This window comes from Lonchura striata, chromosome 4, assembly GCF_046129695.1.
Source record: "Lonchura striata isolate bLonStr1 chromosome 4, bLonStr1.mat, whole genome shotgun sequence".
Classification (NCBI taxonomy): Eukaryota; Metazoa; Chordata; class Aves; order Passeriformes; family Estrildidae; genus Lonchura; species Lonchura striata.
The window spans coordinates 24,579,896-24,603,187 of record NC_134606.1 but is presented as its reverse complement, the minus strand read 5'-3'; the positions used below and the strand labels follow the sequence as shown (position 1 = coordinate 24,603,187).

Sequence of the window (23,292 nt, the reverse complement as noted above, 5' to 3'; positions counted from 1 at the left end):
TATAACTGTTTTCTAATTCAGAATTATTTTGCTATCTATTCATCCCTCCAGCAAAGAGGTACTGGGCATTGAATCCAGGTATTGAATTCTGCTCTGTTGCTTTCACAATTGTTCCTTAATGCAAAGCCTATGAAAATACACACTTATCTTGTAGGAGATTAACAAAAAAAAAAAAAAACAAAAGGCAAAAACAGTAATTTGTGTAGCAATTTCAATTTGGTGAGAAGAGCAGAATGGATTTGCTCCAAAATGCTTTATAACTTGTGGTGTGTTTCACAGGAGGAGTATGTATCACCTTAACTGCATAATACGTATCACTGTTCTATTGTGATGTTGTAACTGCCAGCTTTTACATAACACCCAGTTTGTTGAGCATGTTGCTCCAAGTCATAAATTATTGGTAATAAAAAAAATAAAAAAATAATTTTTTAATATTAGCAGAGCACAGCACCTACAAAATTGCTTTTTTTTTTCTTTTTTCTTTTCTTCTGCTGAGGAAATGGCATAGCAGGAACAATTCTAATGTTTATGCAGAACAGCATCTATTTTTAGTAAAGCAGTTTTCACTAGATATAATTTGGGCATTCTGAATAGAATATTTCAACCATTTCAAATTTAACTCCTCCCAGTTATGGAATAAAGCCCATAGTGTATGTGACAAAGGTGATTTTCTAACTTTAGGATATGATCTTGATTTTGATCTGTTGTTGCAATGTCACAAGTTATAAGTGACTCTTGCATAAGTAAACAAACAGGATATTCATTTCTGTATCCTGTACAGCAAGAATACACAAAGATAAGTCAAGTGACCCAAATGAATGAAGAATCATGTAAGTTGTTACATTTGGGTAGGGTGGCTCCAATTTTCTATGCATGGAGGAGGCATCCCAGCAAAGCATAGTATTTTCATTTGCATTGTGTTCCACACCTGTTTCTTCCATACATAAATATAGTACAAAAGATAGTAAAAAAGGAGTGATTAATGTTTGTCCATTGCAGGTTCACCCTATTAACTTATCTGTTTATTTGCCTGTATACACAGATTTTTCATATGAAGCCTGTGAAAGTAGTATCTAAGCAACAGACTGAACATTTCAGCTTTGTCCTGAGGACTCTATTCAGCATTTAGAATGGAACATAAATGCAGGCAGGTTGTAATAGCTATGGGGAAATTAACCACTGTGTTATCTTACTGGGTTTGTGCTTAGCAGCTGTAAGCAGTGTGTTATTTAAATGGCCACTGTTTCCAGCTTGAGACAGCACTCTCCCTGTTGTTACCACTAAAGAAATTACCCCAGAGATGCTAATCTAAAGAAGTGCTAGGAGAAAGATAATACTAGAAGCAAAATAACCCAGGGGAATTTTTTTTTTGAAAAATCAGTGTTATACTTTGTTATAGTCTCTGCATGTGGTTGCAGGCATATGTGAGATTTAGCAGGATTTATTTTTCAGATGGTCAAAGAAGGCTAACAAGTTTTGAGAGTTTATGATATTATTTGAATTACTTTATATATTTCAAAGAGTAGCTGTATTTTTTCACCTGTAACTCAGTGCTTCTTGGAAGTCTTCTCACAATTTCTATATCTTTGTGCCATTCCTCACCAAAATCTGAGACAGCATGGTCCTCAGTACTATGGCAGATTTGGCTTTCCCACAAAGAAGGGTTATGTAGGAAAAAAGGAGAACTTTCAGCAAACCATCTGTAGTGAGAAAGTTATTTGGATGACCCATCTTGAACTTTTGCCAATTTTGATAAATACAGGGAAAATTTTTGAAAGAAGACTTGAAAAGAACTATCAGCCTGATATGTGAGTGCTTTCTGTTGTTGAATTCCATTTCCACTGTTTTGAAAAGAATAAAAACCTTGCAGCAATTAAGCAAGCAGCAATAAAAATTCCCCATTTGTAGATCTCATCTGTATTAGAAATACTGATTGTATTGCAACTGATAGTACTTCCACACTTTTTGCTACAAAATGCAAGGACATCAGATTTGAATATATTCAGTTTAGAGAAGGACTGGAATATGGTATTAAAAACCTGGCCTTAGCTAAAGCAAACCTGAAAATTTACAATATTAAAGGTGAGGGCATGAACTTACTGGCTTAAAGTAAGAATTTCTTCTACAAACAATGTGCTTTTCTGATGAAAATGAGAGAGAAGTACAGTAGTAATTGCTTTCACATTAAATAACTCATTGCATGCCACCAGATAAGATGCCAGTCTTGTTGCTGTGAAAAGGAAATGGAAGATTTATCTATGAGAGGACTCTAAAAGAATTGATGTGATGTGTTCATCCATATTTGCAAGCAATAGTAATTGATGTCCTGGAAATTTTCACCTGATAAATTCCAAGTCACTATATGACTCTGGGACAGTGGTAATTCTCTGGATTCTATTTTAGCCTTTAAGATACAAAATCTTACTTTCCGCATATACTGTGAAGAACAGTACAGATGTACAAATACACTTCTGAATAGATTGTAGCATGTTCAAAGTTTTCAGAGAGAAAAAGAATGACCAAAATTTGTCACTTTTGTGCAGGCTTATACATAGAAATATCTTTTACAAAGCACAGATTACATAAAGATAGGTAAGATAATAAGATTTGGAAATTTAATTTTGAACTTCTTGGCAAAGGTCTACATATTTACTGTTCTGAATAACATCTTTTTATATATTGACAAAGTTGGATTATAGTTATACTCTCTTGCAATAATTAATTCTTTTATAGAAAAGGTTTGATTCAGAATTATTGCTCATCCATGGCTGTCCTCTTATTCCCAGGTTAATGAAAACTGTTTTAGTTTCAAATATGCAAAAGTAAGTGTTTTACTAGCAATTCTCATTTCATTTGAAATACAAATTGCAATTGTTTATGTCTTTTGATTCTGTATTATTATTTTTCATCTGTTTGCTCAGGAAGAAGAAATCATTTAAAAGAAATGTATTAAAACTGATGATCTTAGTAGATAGCCAGAGACTGTGGCCAATATATTATGAATAAAACACTGCACTGATGCATAGTGAAGGTTGATTCATCACAGCAAAAAAGTAGAAATGAGAGGATACCCCAGTAGAAAAATAATGCTTAAGACACCTGGCTAAAAAGTAAAAAAATAAATTATTCAAGGAGTAAAAAAAAAGTCTGTCAAAAAATTTAATTGGTAATTAAATTTAATTTAATTTCTTGCCCTTGGTACAGGGCAATAAAATACCAAGGAACTGAGAAAAAGAAAAAAAAGCAGGATTAAATTGACTAAATTTTCTTATCTTTTTGTATTCTGGTAACTATATGTCAACATAATGCTATTTTAGAATTGAAAACCAATTATTTTCCCTATTTTTTCTCACCAATAATTTTTTTTGGCTGGTCTCCACAGAAAATACTGCAGTACTTTTTTCATAATATTCTTGCCAGTAAAAGACTATCTTTGACTAAGAGAAAAAACAAGCTGCTGCTCTGGAGGTGGCTAGAAAACTGGCATAATACCAGTGAGCATAATCCTGGCATGGCACAGACTAGCCTACCTACCAACTTTCCCTGATATTGAACATCAAGGGTTTTCTGGAAGTAGTAAGAGAAAGGGAGAGATTCCAAAATACTAAAACCTGTCATGATGTTTTAGTTGTGAAGAGCTTAAGGGACTCCAGAGATATTCTATTCTAAACCACATGCTTCACTCTCTGTTCATTTTGCTTTTCATCTTGTTTTAAATTAAATAAGATGACTGCTTTAACTACTTCAGTTTAACCCTTCACTTTATCTATGCAGATGAGAAGAGTTTCTGTGCCAGGGGCAAAGGCAGCCTCTCATAAGAAGGCTTTCCTCTGGAAAAGAAGCAGTTTGAGTCCTGGATCAGCACTAGAGTGCAGTGCACAAGGGTAAGCCTTCTGGCAGTACAGGTATGGTGGAGGAAGTGCAGAGAAGTTAATACCCTGGGGATTGGAGCATGTCTATATATTTTCTTTCATTTCTTGCTTTCCTGTCAAGCTTAGCTGCCTTTTCTAAGCACTGACTTCAAGACTGCAGACCTATGTAGAGGAGTCTGAGAGTTTTCTTCTTGCCCTTGTCCCTGTTTTATGGATCCATGATTTGTTTAGCCTTCAAGAAAAAGTATCTATGTATGTTTGAGGATGAGCATTTAATTATTTCAATTATTGTTTCCAATATTTCAAAACATACACTTCTGAAAGATTGCAGAGATATCCTATATTTAATAGAAAAAAAAAAATCCAATCCATCAGGAGACATCAAGCTCATTTATTACTACAGGAGCCAGAAGAATACATGCTTGAACCTAGTACTGACACTGGCACATTAAACAGTCTTTAAAAAAAGTTCCACAAACCTTCAGACACAGTAATTTGACACCTGAGACTTTTTCCTCCTTGGTCAGCTTTCCATTCCTATTTAATTTAAATATAAGCCAGCCATTTGTTTAAGAACATTTATTAATAAGTATTCAAGACTAGAAGCTGTGGAAAAAAACCCACAAACAGCCCACAAGCTAAGAGGACTTGAAAAAGTGAAGCCTTCATTCCAGATATGGAGCTAGTTTGCATTGCCATTTCTAACAAATCATACTGAGCCTTTTATTTTCATATCTTGCTGTAAGTCTTTGCCAGCCTGCTTCTATTTCCCAAATAGCTTCTGCTTCACTACATTTCCATCTGTACAGAAAGGGCATGGTATAAACACTGATAAACAGTGAATGAAATCTTCCTTACCTTCCAGCTAAGGCAGGATACTGGCAGGCTGTATTTTTCTTTTCAGAAAGTATTATGCTAGGGATTTAGTCTTTTATTGTGATTTAAAAGGGATTTTTACCAGGAAGCTGGAAGCATCAAGCTTCTTTTGCTAGATGTGGCACTGCTCTGTGATATACAGGCATGTTTCTTTTGGCTGCTGTAACAACCTTTCTTAGAATCACAAAGAACCATTACCTATAACGTCACCTTTTAATCACTGCCTTGCTTTTTTTTTGCCTGATTTTTCTTCTGGTTAAGAACAAGATAAAAGATTCCCATACATGTATGTGCCTGTATGAAAGAGGCAACGAAAAAGGTGGACTTTCCTTCAAGAACCAGAGAAATATAGTCTGGCAGCACGTACAAAATGGATTTTGTGAGGATGTTATTTGCTGCATTAAATAAGCAAGAAACATTTGAATGGTTAGGATTTGGTAAAATCCTGATTTTTTTTTTTTCCCCTATAGTATTACTGTGCTGGTAACAACAGGTAGAAATTTATGTGAACCTGCTGCACAATTTACAGAGTTATACATCTACAGAAGAAATGAAGATTCTAAATTAGCAGAACTTTTAGGACAACACAGATACAAGATGTGGTTAAGGAATTACAACTGTGATAATAACAAATGGACAGTTTTAGAAACCAGTAGCAATAGATGAGTCACTGAAAACAACCACTTTGCATCTGTAGTTCTTTTTCCTGTAGAAGGAAATTTTCAATATGAGAACATTTCAATGAGGTACAGGTGTATCACAGAATTAAGCTGTTCAACATTATGAAAATACTAAGGAAAACAAAATTGTCCATGTTGTATTTAAATAAATACTATATTGTAATTAGCAAATGTTCCTGCAAACCACAAGCATATCTATTGATGAAAAAGGGTACATGTACGTCCTAGAAAACTACTGTTACATGACTTGGAACAATGTTTTTTAATAACTAAATTAATGTCATCACAACTAAGTTCACATCATTCTCATTACTATCAATAGGAAGCTGATGCCTAAAGAGTAGATAATAGAATCTTTACACACACATAAAAAACAGATTTGCAGCTGATTAATTATTAAGAAAGATTAAACTTGCTTTTATTCTCTGATCCTATGCACCACACTTGCAAATGCATATAAAATCTGTGCCTTGCATGTTCACAGGTCAGCATCTGCTCCTGAGTCCTGAACCCCGTTGTAATGTAATATGATGGCAGAAATCTAAGAAGGGTAAATAATGTTCTATTCCATTTAACTGTTTCCCATTCACTTCCAGGATGTTCATCAGAGCTACTCGAGTCTGGCGGTGCTTCCCCACATTTTCTTCAGCCATGTTCAGCCTCCAGGAGTCCCATATTGAGCAGTGGAGGTACCTACAGAAATGCATTCCAGAATGTGCAGGGAGCATCTGCAAGAAAAGGATGATGGGGCAGAAATGAAGTTAAACTGTTTAAGATAATTATTTTCTTAGTAACTGTAACAAAGGAAAAACACAGTGGGAAGAACACTGCGAGAAAAAAAAAAATCCTTCAATGATAGCTGCGCAAGTTAAAACAAGTACCTGGACTTTAACTCTGATTTGGAATGAAAACAAAATTGTGATTGGAGAGGCTAAAAGTGATAGCAAAGTTATAACAATTAAGTTAAAAAGTTAACAGTTATAGCAAAGGGTTTAAATCGTCTGAAAGACAGATGCTTGAACTTTTGTTGTTGTCTGCCATGACCTTACAATACAACATGAAGGAAAACAACATAAGCACTTTAAAGATACTTAGTGCTGTCCATTTTTCAAAGCCATGGTGACTATAAATCCCCCATACCAAAAATCCATGTGGATCAAGTTATCCTTTGGAAGTAATTGAGGGTATATGAATCTCATTTAAACAGAACTCTAGCATGCAAACATTTCCTTAGTTTGTCTGAATGTGATATTCTGCAGCTGCCCAAGAGCAGAATGCATGAAAAGCATGTTGCAAGTCACATGAAAGTTTGACAGCGTGGGCAATCGCACTTCATTAATTCCTAAGAGATTTCTGTCTTGTACTGGTGAACCATCTGACTGTTGAATTCAAAGAACTCAGAAGTGATCACAGTGCTCTAAGGCACAAAGAAAGTAGAACTCCCCTCTCCTTCCTTGAAACTTTGCATGCATCACTGTTTGGTAAAATACCAGCTAAAGTAATCCCAAAGAGCATTAAAAGGTATCTGAGAAGGCTTTTAGCTTTTCTGACTTCATATGTCATGAAGTTATCAGCCAGTACTATGAAAAGAGAAACTTATTTTCTTCTTCTGAGACAACTGTCCTTTCCATGCAGGTGCAAAAGGAAGTGGGGAGATAGAGGAAGGATTTGCCCTTCTTACAACCTGCTTCAATTTATTAAGCAAAGAAGCAGGACAAAGAATTTTCACCTGCTGCTTCTAAAGAATATGTCCTGACACTCCATAGAAAAGTGGGAGGTCCCTGAAACTTAAGGAAGAGAAGACAGTAAGGGGGTAAAGCAAGGAATGACAGCAGATAAAGTTGCAGAATGGGAGAACAGTTAAGGCAGGTATCAGAGGAAATGCAGACACATCCTCCTGTTGTGTTACCATCTAACACCATTCATTCATAACTTGATTGATGAATTTTACAGTTGAACTTGACTGATAAATTGATATTTACCAATATTTTAAGAATGCATGCAGGGCCTGCTCTTTGGACAAAATATATTAAGTTCATATTATTATCTTCAAGTGACAGATTTGGATTTTAATTGATTTTCCCACTCTTTTGTACAGTACAACATATGTACAATAGTTGAGCTTTTAATTTTTAAGTGTTTATGATAAACAGTATTCTAAACTAGGAAAAGTGAAAAAATTAAGAAATTATCAGAAAGAGGAAATGTAAAATGAAGTGATTTAATCATTTTACTGAAGATACAGATTTACTGACAGATATTAAGCCCCATGTCAAAATATTATGATGCACACAAAACAAAGGAAACCTTGTGCTGACTTAATAGTTGGGGTTCTCCCATTAGAATGGCTGGTCCATTATTGTTGGTAACTCACTAGACACTAATTAAATTTAGTTTTTAATTTTTATGAAATCCTTTTCCTGTACTATCCTAAAATATTCCAAAATGTAGAAAACTGTGGTGAAATTACAATAATATCTACATATGGTGGAGACAGTTTTACTTCCTAGTTCACTGTAACTTTGGATTATACAAGAATAAGGAAGATGGATTTATACGTTGTATTTTTCTATCTGATTTTCTAGATCTTCATTTAATGAGATGTGCTAAATAAGTTGGACTGAAAAGGGCAATTTTATGTGTTGGACTTCCATTTTGAAGAAGAACCTGTGGATTGGCATGGTATGCTTCTTTTTTATTTTTGTTTTCTTTTTCCAAATAGTATTGTATAAGGAGATCAGGCAAACTGGGTCAGTTAGGACTTTGAAGTTAAGTACCCCAGGAAGTACAGTACTTTATCTTCACTTAATAGCCCTTTGGAGCTGTATAAAATATCCCCACATGATGATGTTTTAGATGTCTTACCTTGACTGTGTTCCAGACTATGCTTAAATTAAGCCTGACCCTATGTTTGTAGTTTTCAAAGCCAGTCCAGTTGGGTTTTGTAATTAGACCCTCCAAGGCAGAAGGAAGCTAGTGCTTTGGCTCCTTAGTTAGCAGCTGTGCACCCAGCTGGGCATGTTTATTATAAATGAGGACAACTTCTCAAATTTCCATTCTCAGCATGATCATGCTTGGCTTCAGTCTCTGTTTCTGGACATCACTGAAGATAAACAGTAAAGGCAGTCCCATTGTTGCCTAATAAAGATTTGGTTGACATAATGTACCATAATGATATATCTCTAATAAGGCTATTTCACATTATCAGACAAAATTTAAAAATATGAATCATGACTTGCCATTTGAATATATCTGTAACCTTACTCAGACAAGTATCTGTATACAAAGTGTATGCAGTATATCAACTGAATATGAAATTCAATATCTGTCTAAAGCATATAGGTGATAACAAAAGAATGGGACATGGTTGACCCATGGTGAAATAATTTCACTGCTCATTTGAGGAAAATAATTGCTTGTATTTCAATCTCATTATAAAAACCAGAAAATGTGCTCTATGGCATTATTCACAGAATGCACAGCATTTTATTGTCTCACACCTAATTTGGAAGGCTTAAGTGAGATTTAAGGACTACACAGGCCTAGTACTGCTTCTTAATATGAAAATTTAATCATTAATAGGTATAGATCAGATATGAACCTCTATTAAAAAAAAAGTTATGAAAAAAACTACATTTAAAACTAGTTTTTCCAAAAGTCTCTGGAGTATGTTTTTGTAGAACTGGAGGTTTTTGTTTCGGGTGATATTTTTACATGTACAAAAAAATGAGTCCTTTCCACTCTCCTTTCTGTTTAATTCTTTAACAGGCAATCTTACCCTCTGCACCTTCTAGGACTTTCACTGGTTTTTTTTGCATTAATCATTTAGTTTTTTTGTCTCACGTATTTCGTCCAAGTGCAACAAATCCCCTCAAGCCAGCAATGGTCTAGAAAAGGCCAAGTATGGGAAAGCAAGTAATTTCATATCAGGTTACAGATTTTAGATTATTGTCCTGCATTAAAATAACATTGAATTTGTCTACTTAGATTTATTTTCTTTTAAATTATTTATCTATTATTTAATTTTTTAAAATTTATTATTTAAATTTAAAATCTTTAAATTAGTTGAGATAAACTCTAGATTTCTCAGGCAAAATCCCATCAGGGTAAATGAGAATTTTGCAGCTGATTTCTGGGAAGCTAGGTTTTTACTTGACTTCTTTGCTTTTTAAGTTTCTAAGATTTAAATTTCTGTTCTCTTGTTCTAATTTGCTGCATTCTCCTTTTCAGTTTCTATACATTAAGTCATCTAGATCAGTGGAATACAAAGATGCTTTCTTCAAGGTGACTTCCATGCTACTGAAAGCAATCACTTTCTTCCTACAAATACACCTCCCAGTGATCAGGTATTCTCAATCAATTGTTTAGGAAGTTTTACTACTCATCAGTATGAAAATACATTGGTGTACTGCTCTACTACGAATACATCTGGTCCAACACATAATTTATTACCTCTCCTCAAGAGTCAGCTCTGGCTAGTGTCCATTAAGTTGTATGTTCTGAGCCCATTATCATTACTTAGGTAACACTAAACATAACCATAAGAAAACTAAACTGAAAAGCTTTCAAGGAAAAAAAAAAGTGCTTTGTTTCTACCTCTTTCTAAGTAAAAGGGTTTAAAGGTGTTGATCCTTTGGGTATAATTGTTTAGATGTAGTGTTTTGTGTTCCTAGGTAGGATGCCCTCAATATACATAATATGAATTTAGCACTGTCATCAAATTTTCTTTTAATGCAGTAAAAATTCTTGGATGGCAGCCAGCCTCTTTACCTCATAAAAAAACAGCCTCTCTGATTGCCTATGTTGTAGAAACTGAATAATATGTTACAACATAGTGACTAAAAGATGAGTAAACTGGCTGAGAACACACCCTCCACACATGCAAAATTTGGTCCCACTCACTGCTTGTTTGACATTATTGATGAAGATGTGTTTTTTCTCCCAGAGATAAACATGGCTCCATAGGCCAAATTCTTTTTTGATTTACATGCAATGCACACTCTCTGGGCTAACTAATTAGAATGTGCTCCTTTACCATATCATGCTTTAGAAAAATTATCTTTTTCTATCTTAGAAATAAGGTATTTCACTTTGGGATGGTGATGTGCTCTTGTGCATGCCAGCAAAACCTGTCATCAGCCAGGCTGATAAAAATTAAACCAAGAAAAACATGTAAGTATTCATGTAGGTCATTATTCATGTAGGTCATAGTCTGGAAAAATAATCCACAAAATTGTACTGAATTTTCTTTTCTGCCTCCATCCCCAGTTCAGTTACTGCAACAGAACTGAGGGCCTTACTTGATAATTTTTCATTATAAAAAACTCTGAAATTACAACAGGTGACTGTTGGAAGGAAGATGGATCTTATATTCAGCTAAAGTGGTTATTTCAACCTTTTTTGACCAGCATCACCTGCAAGAGGTTATGTCCTAATATTTAATAAACTTCAACCTCATAGCAGTAATTTTGCTGTGTTGACCCCAGGAGCTGAGAGAAAACAGGCTGTCAATGACAGGTCTAAGATGCATTTGCAACATACACAAATAATAACTAAATTAGGGGTTTTTTTTTAAAAATAAGACTTCAGGAATATGATCCTTCAAATCCTTATTTCCAGCAGGTGGAAAAATGAGCAAACCCTATATTTCATTATTTATTATATGAAATGCGCTTTATAAAACTGGAACCAATGTTAAGGCAACATTTTTTAGTCAAATCTAAAATTAGTTGGCTGTGTTCTTAATTCTGTGCTAATGCTTTATTAGTGGTGGTATTTATATTATATTTATTACCTGCTTGACGCACTAAGTACCTTTAGTATGTTCAATAATTGAAATATCTTTGTATTCCCTAGTACCTCAAGCCATTGGATTTTAAGTATTAGTTCCTGAAACACATTGGTTTGATGCTTAATAGGACTCATCTGTTTCACCTCAATTTTTTCTTTTCATTTCATCTTTATGCTTGACATCTTCCATGCTTTCTTTCCTCATATTTGTGGGATTTGTAATTCTCAGCAGCATTTGTGTTTAAAGTACTTTGAATCTTATGATGTAGGAAAATAGTAGCAGTGTTTTATTGCCATATATATACTACCAGTTTCATTTCTTCCACTTGAGTGTCTCAAATCTATGACTAGGTTAAGAAAATCTCTCATTACTCCTACAGCTCTCTTGACCTTTCCATATGCCTTTTAATTTACTCAGTCATTTCACACTTGAGCTCTTGTTTTGGAGAAGGTAAAATACAGCATATTAGTATAACCAGTTTATTCTCTGAGACCAATTCAGATTCAACATTGAACGACACTGCAGCTTTAGGAATGACCAGGTCACGATTGTTTTTCACTCAAGTAACAAGCAAGTCAATGACCATGTGAAAAGCAGCCATGGGAGAGAATGCAATAAGGGAATGTTTTGACTCCTCTATGCCTTTTCTCATAGCATGGATTGGACCAGCTGGAAGAAAAACCCAAACTTTTCCTCTTCACATTGAATTTTCTGGCTCATTTAAGTTGGTATTACAACATTTTTTTACCTTCTCCTTTACCCCAAAGTGAAAAGGAATTAAGTGCTCTCATTCCTGATGGCTGCTGCTCATAAGTAAGGCAAAGGTTTCCCATTTCACAAACTTTTTATTTCACATTTCTGCTGATTTTATCTAATCTTTGACTGTTATTTTTAATAGCCCAGATAATGTAATCTTAAAGTCAGATTTAAGTTGTGCCCTTAATAGCCTACTTCTCCTCATATGACTAGCTCTTTCACCCTCCCATGTACTTGGTTAAACATATTTCCATTTTTATATATTCATTTTAACATCCTTTTATTACTGAGCTTACATTATTGTATATTAATGTCTATCAATTCCCCATTAATCTCTCATATAGCACATTTCCACCACAAGAAACCCACCCAAACCCTTGCTAACTTTTCTCTTTTTGTTTTCATCCTCTCTATGTATGTATTTGTTACAGGCCACATTAAGGTAAGACTGCAGTTTGCTTGAATAGGGTCAGCTTACTATAAAGTGATCTTCTAACATTACAATAACTAAGAAATCGAGTTACTGATGCACTCAGGTAACTTCTAGAAGTCTTTCCTCCCTGTTTGATACATTAAATGAGAAGGGGTTAACAGCTATTGAGAGAGTCTCACGAGAGATGGGGAATTTGGATCCCACGGCATGCTTTGGGCTTGAAGAGACCTTAAAGATCATCTATTTCCTCATAAGTCTGTCAAGGTCCCTTCCCTCCAGCATGTCGACTGCATGCTCAGCTTGGTGCTGTCAGCAGCTGAGGGTGCACTCAATCCCTCTGTCCAAGTAACCAACAAAGATGTTGAGCTGTGCTAGTCCCAGTACTGACTCCTGAGGAACAGCACACATCATTGGCTTCCATTTGGACTTTGAGCCTTTTACCGCAACTCCCTGAGCACGACCACCCAACCAATTCCTAATCAGTCAAATGGTCCCTCCATCAAATGCACATATCTCCAGTTTGGAGACAGCAACATTGTGCAGGACAGTGTCAAATGCTTTGCACAAGTCCAGGCAGATGATGCCAGTTGTCCCTTGCTTATCCACCAACACTGTCCCCCTGATGTAGGAAGCCATCACATTTGTCAGGAGCCATTTGCCCTTGCTGGAGCCTTGTTGGCTGTGACCAATCCCCTCATTATTTTCCAAGTGCCTTAGCACAGTTTCCAGGAGGCTCTGCTCCATGATCTTGCAAGGCAAGAGAGGGTGTCACACTGTCAAGAACCAGCTGGAGCGCATGGAGCTCCATCTGGGAGTGGAAGAGGAGGCAAGCAAAAGCTTATGGGTTGGATATGAGGATCCAGGATGAAATAACAGGGCGGGGACAGGAGACTTCATAGTGAGAGTCTGCTACAGGCACCTGGGCCAAGGCTGCTACACAGGCAAAGGGTGGAAGCAAGGACATGTAGCCTTGGAGGAATACACACAGGCTGTCCCACCAGCCAGCAATGAGGGTAGGAAAGGTAATGCCCCGACAGAATTAAATGTGACCAGAGCATCAAGGGCAACAAGAAAAGTGTCTAGGACTTACATCAGTGGTAAAAGTGAGACTAGAGCCCCATCAATACAACTAGGGGTCTCAGTCACTGTTCCAGCCCTGACAGTTCCTCTTTGTTCATCCAGGACAGCATCCTTGTACATCCAGGACAGCATCACCCCAGGCTGGTCCTTCCAGTACTTGTGTTATCCCTGACACTCTCTGGCAAACTCCCCAGTGCCTATTCCTTTGCAGCAGCTGCCAGGAGAACTGGTGCCTGTGACCAGAAATTTGGCTGTGCCAGGACCATTGTAGTTCTGTATCCACATAAGGTGCTTTAATTCAGAGAAATACCAAATAATTATTTTTTTTTTTGTCCTTTTGACTCTAGCAATAAAGTATGAGGGTCAGAAACCCTCTCTTCTGAAAGTGACCTCCTTCAGTCTCCAGCATATACGTATCTAGGATCAGTTTCAACTTATTTGGCCTTGGGCCAGCCTGGCCATTCAGGATTTCAGAGCTCATACCATAGTCATGTACAGTAATTGTACTCGAGTCTCTCAGCTTTCATTTTGTCCAACCAAGTATGACAAGCTTCTGTAGTTTTGACTTCCTTCCTTTTAAGATATAGTTATAACCTTAAAAAAGTCTGCCAATTACAACACAGACCAGTTTCAAACTATCAGCATTACATTAAGAGAAAATAATGCAGTAGAGCATTTGAACCAAAATGTCTTTAACTGCGTTATGTGTCTATTTTTTGTCTATTTTCCTGACTTTTTTTATTGTCTTCCAAAGTGTGGGAGGCACACGCCTCTATGAATTTTACTTTATTATTTTTTCCTTACAGTCGAACACTATTTTGATGGTGATAACAATTTGGCTGTAAAATAAATGCACATTGTTATTAATACTACTGACTTTTGCATTCTCATGTGTGAATTTACTGTGCTATTCTTTGGAGATTTGTCACTTCCATACTCTTTTCTTTTAAAGCTATCATTAATTTATCATTATAACACCTTCTGCAGCTTTCTTTTGTGAATGCAGCCCCCCGCATGACAAAGAAATTCTATCTTTGTATTCTGATTTGGTTCCTGAATGGAACGAAGAAAATAACAAGTACACAAAGAATAAAAATACATGGAAATTACAAACAAATAATCATATTTCATTATGCTGTTTTGTCTCTTTTGAATGACATGAGTAGACAGGAAGCTCTAAAACATTATGAATTATTGTTTTAAGCTTTATAGAAATACTATTTTATACTAACAAAACAGCAGTGTAACAAACACAGAAGCAAAGACTTAATTTAATCTCTGATCCTGCATTGCATGTGCATATTTTTTACATTAATCAGTACTCCCATCATAAGCAATAGGGCTCTTCAGACACTGCAAAAATGTTTAATGGCCAGAGCCAAAATAGTAGCTCCTGTTTAGGCACCTCAGTCACATTAAATTTTGTGAATGGGGAAAGGTTTTTGATTATTCTGTTATAAATCTGGCCTTAAGTGTTTTGCAGAATCAGAGCCTTGACAGACATGTCTTCTTCCTTTTTCACCTGACTAACAGAAACAGTGATGTACAACATGGCAAATTAGGATATTACCAGAATAATGACTTTTCTTGGTTTTGTGCATTTAGAAACTCAAGCAAAATATTAAACTAGAAAAGCATGTATTATATTTTCTTTGACATTTTCCCCTTTAATGAAGAAGGAAAAATTGTTACAATCATCTATTCCAAAATTAGATAACCTAGAGAAAACAGGAAAAATTTGTACTGAATTTAGAGAAGCCATAATTTGCACTACTGTAGGGAGTTCCTGAAATAAACACTCTGCATTCATTTCTGCATGCTAGACTGTAGATACATACCCACTCAGACACTAAGTGCCTACTTGTCAGAACTCCTGAGCACTGCAAACAAGCTGAAACCAAAAGGAGCTGTGATTGTGTAGACTCTATCAAAACACAGGAAAATCAGAATCTTTATTCACAAAACAGTTAGACTCAGACTGTAGCTGCTCCAGCACAAGTGTGTACCACTACACCTATGTCCTCACTACCTGAGATTTCTGTATTTCATTCAATTTATGTTCATAAAGAAGTGGCAGAATAGAGAGAATAGGAGATTCCCCATTCTGATGACAACAGTTTTTCTGCATAAAAACTGTTGTTATAGCAAGTGACCATATTAAATGTCTTAATATTGAGGAAGTATTAATGAAATACAGCCTAACTTCACTATAAGGAAGCCACATGATACCATATATACATATACATATACATATACATATACATATACATATACATATATATATGGTATCATATTCCCTTATATATATATGTTCTGTCAAGCAGTTCATTTCTTCAGGCTCTGGTAAATTGCTGCTTGAGAATAAGAAAGAAATGAGCAGCTGAGCAGAACATCAATAAGCAGTACTTCTGTGGAAATGACTTCACACTGATCAACATTTAAAAGATGTTTTTTCAAAAAGATAAATGAATGAAGAAGGAAAAAATAGTACATTAAAATGCTAAATACAGCCTACACTGAGAAAAGTGAGAAAAATGTCATTGTCATACTTGGAATACACTTGCATAACTGTTCAGGCTATTAGGCCTAATTAACAGCAAGTGAACAGATTCTTGCTATGGGGGTGTTTATAGGCAGAATATGTTAAATTCAGAGTTTGACACATTGAAGTTAGAATTTAGTCAGATTTAGGCTAGTGTAAATTTACATAGAAGACACATTTCAGCTCTGAAAAGGAACTATGAACTAAATATTTTTGGAATGCTAATTCTGAATGCTAATCTTAATGATGAAAAAGAAATCGTGCACTTTTCATGGGATAAATCCAATAATATAAAATATCAAATTATTCTCATATATGTCTGGGCAAATAAATACAGTTGAAATATTCTAACAAAGGTTTATAATTCCTGGAGTTGTTCTTTCTTTTAGTTTTGCTTTGGTATTGCTAGCAGGCAATACTAGTTAGTTAGTAGGAAATGCTCCAAACTGCTAGAGTATGAAGGCGCAGGCATCATTTTAACTTTCATAAGTGAAAAGTGACTCTCGACCTGCAGAACTTGTCAGGTAAAGCTAATGCAGCTGTTGTCATGAATAATTCAAACAACTCACTTCAGACACAGTATGACAGAGCTGACTTCACAGTGGTAACCTCTGTAAATACTGTCAGAAAACAGGTAAATTAACTATTAGTGAGTAAAACCTCCAGTCTTTGGGAAGCAAAAGTTGCTAAATTCTTTCTTGATTAACCTGGCTTACAAAACTTCTCACCAGGCCTTTTTTTTTTTTTTTTCCCTGAGAATGCATAATTTTTAAAACCTTAGTAATTTCTTGCTATGTTTCAAATGCAACTTAAATTAAAGCTATGAATAACTATGGACTGTAAAGAATGTTCCCAGATTCCCAGAATCAGGCCTGCAGGCTAATTTATTCTGATTTAAGTCCCAGTACTGATACTGAATAATCTATAGTCCTAACCCAAATGTATACAATGCTGTTTAGGTCCTGAATGTACAAATTCCCACAGCACATCTAAATGTGTGAGTGCTTCTCTTTAACTCTGATAATTAACTATATAAATACAACATTTCTTAATTCTTGTAGGACAGAATTCAAATAATTTCAGAATAATGAAATGTTACATATAAATACATCTAAGGTTTTAAAATGATGAATCTTAGGACTGGAAGGAAAATGTACTGAATGAGCTAGTAAGGAACAAAGAGAACATATGTATTGAAGTGTTGACTGGTAGGTGGATGGAAAACAGACAAGCTCAAAGTCTTTAGAAAAATCAGTACTTTGGAATGATGTTTTGTTGCTAACAGAAAAACAAGTAAGACCTTAACAGGAAAATATTAATATCTGTAAAAATGACAGAAATGACAACCAAAAGGAAAGAAGGAATTGGGAAAGTGCCCAAGACTCGTAGGCTTACTGGGGCCAGAGTACAACAGTGTTGGAAATATTATTCTGCTGTCAGTTTGTCACATTCTTGTCTACAATTTTAATATCAACTTTGTATTGATGACTGTTTTAAAGACAACATAATGACCTTAAATGCTTATTAGGTGATTTCTGTAATTACTGCAGACCTGCTCATATTAATAATCTGGAACTTCTTTTGCAGGAACTCTTCCTTCCTGATCCTGCAACACACGACAAAGGATCAAGTTCCTTTGACTTCACCAGGAGCCCACCAGAAGAATTTTCTCCTTACTAGAGAAGTTCACTAAATTTATTCCCTTGCCAGGACTAAAGAACTTTTAATATTTCTATCTCTAATGGAGTATTTGTTCTTTTACTAGACATTTTCCTTTACTTGGTTGCTGATTTTCATAGAGAAAAATATTTTTTTTTTACAATTTAATTTGAAAACTGGTTATGTATCCTTTATTTCATGTTATCCAATCACATTGTATTAGTGAATAATTTTTCCTTTTTTAAATCATACTCAAGAGTGTCTTTAAAACAAGTCTCTCATGAAGAAAATTATCACTTTCACCTCTTTCCTTCTCAGAAACAGTTTCATTTAACTATTTTATCAAATACTGTTTCACAAGAGATTAGTGTAGCATTTTTTATATGTAAAAAAGGTACCTCTGCCTGGGTAAATCAGTTCAAAACCTGGCTGAGCAGTAAACCAAGTAAATCTATTAATTCCTGACATCCTAATTTCCATTTTAGAACTGTCTAAGCAGCAGTAAATGCATACTTTTAGCTACATGAATGTTTCATTAGAATGACCTGGTTGATCAGTTCATCATCTGGACACGATGTGGTCCAGATGATCTTCCTGACCCTTTTTGGTTTTTTTTGCCCTCTCTCAGCATGATTCTCAGGTTAGTTGAGATTTATCATGTAGACTGGTCAAATCAGCACACCAACTGACTCCAGGGCAGGAAGAACTACAGTAAAAAGAAGATTTTTATCTGAGGAATTTATCCTGACTGTGCCCCTCCAGGCTACTTCCAAAAGGATTGTTGTTGCTGCTGCCTGCTGCTTGCACCAGTGTGCCTACCTAAGGGAATCTCCAACTAACATAAATTCTTCAGCCCAATCTCAAAACACTCCTGACAGAGAAAGAAACAGATCATGACAGATTTTCAGCTGCATTTTTCTTCTTTGCTTTAAGCATCAGAAACCACTACATGTCTGAATCTTAAGGATATTTACTTATGCACTTATGTACTTTTCTCCATTGTACTGCCCTTAGACTTCACTCAAATAGCACTGCAGGATGCTGCTGCAGTATATAATGTAAACCTGTAAGAAGATGGCTCCTACTCCACAGAGTGCAAACAAGTTCTCTCTGTCCATTCTCATGACAAATTACCTTTGGAGTTTATATGGGCAATTTTCATCACCTCAGATGAAAGCATTGATGGGCCTAGCATATGCTTATTCACAGAGGGAACCATGAGCTGACCAAATAACAGGCAGCATACAAAAGCTTAGTACTGTAACATTTGGTGTATGGATTTTTCAAGTGTCACAGTGGCTGTTGAGCCTAGGAAGAATGTAGCACAGATTGTCCCTTATTTCACTGATAAAAAGAAACTTTTTAGTTCCATAAGTAATACATTAATATTTGCTTTATGCATGACTTCTATGCAAATTGACAAACTGATAAATTCTATATGGCAAGTGATTTCACTTTACCTTGTTGAACTATCTACTTTTTAGTACTCTTAGATTACACATCCTTGCAAACACAAGTTACCAGAGAGAATGTTTAAGATACAGTTCTGCTGTGGCTGCAGGCTTCTGGAGGGGAAAACCAAATGCAATTATCCTCTTGCTAATGGCACCACTCTGACCATAGGAACAGTGCAGTGCTGCTCATAGGTGTGGTGCTGCAGTGTCACAGCCATGCAATATTCTGGCATGGGTTGTCTTTGACATGGGCAAACTATTATTCTATATTACGCAGAAGACAGTGGACAGGAAATCTGTCCTCTTAGAAATCAGCAAAAACATTTCATCTGAATCCTCAAGAGAAACAATATCACCTGCAAAAATGAACAAGACAATGAAAACTGACTCATATCCCAAGGAATTAAATCTACAGAAACATACAGCAAAATTGTCAAGAAACAATGATGCCGTTCTTTCTTGCCCAGAAGTTTGAATGTTTCTTCTGGCCTTTAAGACCATTTCAAACAAAATAAACAAGGAAAGGGACAAAATTTTACTTGTTTCTTACAGTTATTTCTTTTTTCAAAGCTATTACTTGGTTTCAGTAAGTGGTTAAGTGGTTAAGAAGGGGCACTACAGAAATCTTTCCTGAAATCTTTTCTGCACATTTGTTTGCATGCTCCTTAACTTCCACAAAATTCTTATGTCTGAAACACAACACATCTAGCTTTCTAGGAGTCTTTTCTCAGTTTAGGCCATGTAAAAGCTAGAGCTCTGTGTAAACACAGATTTAGGGTTAGTCTATTGCAAATGAAGTGAGCAAAGTATCACCATGGACAGACTCCTTCCACCCTGAAAGAGATATCTAAGACAGGTCAGATGAAGTGCTGTAGATGTGTATGTTACTGCTTTAAAGTGGAGAAGTCTTTACTAGCAGTTTGAAGATCCTGACCAAGCTTTGGATGACTTGTCATCTTGATCACAGCACACTAGTGGGGAAATAATAGACTGCAGCTGTCTACCTGCTGATGATTTTTACCCCCAGACCTGAAGTCACACTTGTTTAAATGAACAAGTTGGGTTCTTGCCTATGTGGCACAATTAATGGTTGAACCCTCACCATTTAAAGGACTACCAAAAAAAAAAAAAAAAAAAAAAAAGCTTAAATATTCCCATGTATCAAACACCCATCTTAACAATCACACTTAGACCTGGCACTGGTAGTCAGAGAAACACAGTCGGGTTTAGGCCTTGTTTTTTACTAGCAAACACAATTGTACATCTCTCAGCCAATGCATGAGCACAAATCTGGGCTCTAATATATTCCAGCAGCACAGCCTGGAAATACATGAATCAGAAAACTGGATGCAGGTGAGCTGTGGCTCTCACTAGAAACAGATAAAAATTAAAAACTCTATACTGCTTAAATATAGTACAAATAGTGGTGTTTCATAGCCAAGAATTTAATGTGTTCCAAATCACTGCCTGTCATCTGGATTCTAAAGGCAGCTGATTTTTTTTTTTCTCTGAATCACCCCAATTCCATCGTCAATCTAGAGAGCATGCTTAGATTCTCTGAAAATCAAGATCCCAGTGTGCCTTGCCATAGTGAATCCTCACAACATCAAAAACAGCATTCGTGTCCCATCAGGACCCATTAGATTTGTGCCACGAGCACAGCAGAACGCCGGTTTCTTTTGTACCCGCTTTTAAATGCCCTCTTTGCTAATATTAAAGGCACGCTGATAGAGGCAAATGGGCAAAAATGCTGTCATATGCATCCTGCTGGATGCTACTCTTGGAAGGACGACCATCATTCTAGCACTGCAAGTGTCGACCGGAGCGACAGTGTAAGAGAGACAGAGGCATTTGGGGGAGGCTGGGAGATTTCCAAGCGGGGGAAAAAAATTAATTTCAAACCGAAGCCAGCCAGCCGAAGCGAGGGGAGGAGCCCGGCATGGGCTTGGCTGTTCCCTGGCCGAGCCTGGCAGCGCGGCAGCGCCGGGCGAAGTGTCAGCGGCTCCGGCGGCCGCCCGGCCCCGAGGCCAGCGCGGCTGCGGCCCCGCGCCCCGCCGGGCCGAGCGGGCAGCGCCGGGGGGCGCTCGGGCCGGGCCGGGCCAGCCCAGAGCCCAGCCCAGAGCCCGGCCCAGAGCCCGGCCCAGAGCCCGGCCCGGGCTGTCCACCGCCGGGGCAGAGAGGGGCGCCCGGGCCGGGGTCCTGCCGCCCGCTGCCGCGCCGCAGGGCGGCGGAGCAGCGGCTCCGTCCAGGCGCTTCCGGGCGCGCCGGGCGGCGGGGGAAGGAGGAGAAGAAGAAGGAGGAGGAGGAGGAGGAGGAGGAGGAGGAGGAGGAAGGGAGGTGTGGGTGGAGGGGAGGGGAGGGAAGGAGGGGTGGAGGGAGGCCGGCTTTTTTAGGAGGGAGACCCTCCTTCGCGGCCGCCCGCTCGCAGCCATGGCTTTGAAGGAGGCGGGCGGCAGCATCCTGCCCATCAGCGACATGGTGTCGGGGCCGTCGGGCTCGCCGTTCCCCGAGGTGGTGGAGCTGAACGTGGGGGGCCAGGTGTACGTGACGAGGCACTCCACGCTGCTCAGCGTCCCGGACAGCACGCTGGCCACCATGTTCTCCCCGTGCCGGGGCGGCCCGGCGGCGGCCCGCCAGCTGCCCAGGGACAGCCGGGCGCGCTTCTTCATCGACCGCGACGGCTTCCTCTTCAGGTACGTGCTGGATTACCTGCGGGACAAGCAGCTGGCGCTGCCCGAGCACTTCCCCGAGAAGGAACGGCTCCTGCGGGAGGCCGAGTACTTCCAGCTGGGCGACCTGGTGAAGCTGCTGTCGCCCAAGGTCACCAAGCAGAGCTCGCTCAACGACGAGGGCTGCCAGAGCGACCTGGAGGATAGCAACTCGCAGGGCAGCAGCGACCGGCTTCAGCGGGCGGCGCTGGACAAGCGCTCGGGCTTCCTCACCGTGGGCTACCGCGGCTCCTACACCACGGTGCGGGACAACCAGGCGGACGCCAAGTTCCGCCGCGTCGCCCGCATCATGGTGTGCGGTAGGATCGCCCTGGCCAAGGAGGTCTTCGGAGAGACCCTCAACGAGAGCCGTGACCCCGACCGGCCCCCCGAGAAGTACACCTCCCGCTTCTACCTCAAATTCACCTACCTGGAACAAGCCTTCGACCGGCTCTCCGAGGCGGGCTTCCACATGGTGGCTTGCAACTCCACCGGCACCGCCGCCTTCATCAACCAGTACAGGGACGACAAGATCTGGAGCAGCTACACGGAGTACATCTTCTTCAGTAAGTGCTGCCCGCGCCCCGGTGTCGTCCCCCTTGCCCTCGACCCCGGCGGGTGCACCTAAAGTACAGCTGCACCCCCAGAGCCCTTGCTGTCCCAAAGCAACATGTAGCTGGGGAGAAATGGGGGCTGCCCCGTTTCCCCTCACTCCGCTCTGTCACCGCCGTAGTTCAAATTTCATTTTGTGCGCTGTGGGGGCGGGACAGGACCGCTTAAATGCCCCGTCCGGAGCGCGGCGTGGGAGCATTTCCCCACGCACACTCCGTGGGGCAGCCTGGGCTGATCCCGCTTTTCGGTGCCGAGAGGCAGCCCCCACGTGTCGCGTGTCCCGGGGGAAGGGTCACTGGTTACGGGTCGGGGGGCTGCGACCTCGGGGGATGTCCCTGCCCGTGCGGGCGGGCGCGGTGCGCGGTGCGGGCGCGGCTCCGGCGCGGAGCGTTGCGGTGCTCCCCGCCAGCGAGGCGACGCAGAGATCCCCGAGCAAGGAAGGGTTTTAATATTTTATCGCTGCGTTTCCTTCAAGTGAGCGCACTGCGCTTAGGCACGGTCCCCGTGAGGGAAGGGGCAGCGAGGGCACATCCAACTTCCCAAGGAGCAAGAAAGAGTCTGGCTCCAAGGGGGACGAAAATTGGAAAAGAGAAATTAACCACTCCATAGCCATTACACAGCTCCTAAGCAACTTCTCTGGTTGGCTGTGGGTAGCCTTAGAGGTTTCGGGTCATTCGCAAATAGGAAAACCGAGCGATGACGAATGAGTTTCAATCTGGCAAAGTATATAGTGTTATGTAGGGCACTGGCTGAGCAGCGGGTTCGGGTCATGAAACTGCAGCTGGATCGAGAACACCATCCCCTGGCAGAGATATGTCTTCGAAAGGCA

At 38.9% G+C, this 23,292-nt stretch overlaps 2 protein-coding genes and 1 long non-coding RNA gene across 4 annotated transcripts in view; 2 read left to right on the top strand and 1 right to left on the bottom strand.

Moving 5' to 3' along the window:
• Nucleotides 1–19,676, top strand: part of YIPF7 (Yip1 domain family member 7) — a 52,723-nt gene extending 33,047 nt beyond the window's left edge. Inside the window, exons 6-10 of one of the 2 annotated variants that reach the window (XR_013339882.1) lie at nucleotides 3,775–3,884; nucleotides 6,025–6,117; nucleotides 8,014–8,110; nucleotides 9,659–9,774; nucleotides 17,618–19,676. The gene's annotated coding sequence lies outside the window, so the exon portion shown is untranslated. Of the gene's footprint in view, nucleotides 1–3,774; nucleotides 3,885–6,024; nucleotides 6,118–8,013; nucleotides 8,111–9,658; nucleotides 12,418–17,617 lie in introns of both variants that reach the window. The other variant, XR_013339881.1, reaches the window with a different exon arrangement.
• LOC110484937 (uncharacterized) lies at nucleotides 4,126–22,396 on the bottom strand. The gene is made up of 2 exons (XR_002467851.2): nucleotides 22,282–22,396; nucleotides 4,126–6,156 (listed from the first exon to the last, which is right to left on the bottom strand). It is a non-coding gene; the product is annotated as an uncharacterized LOC110484937 (long non-coding RNA).
• The window catches only part of KCTD8 (potassium channel tetramerization domain containing 8), a 93,206-nt gene continuing 91,472 nt past the window's right edge, over nucleotides 21,559–23,292 (top strand). The window contains exon 1 of the mRNA XM_021555583.3: nucleotides 21,559–22,417. Coding sequence (XP_021411258.1) covers nucleotides 21,574–22,417 — 844 coding nt within the window. The 5' untranslated portion in view covers nucleotides 21,559–21,573. The remainder of the gene's footprint in view (nucleotides 22,418–23,292) is intronic.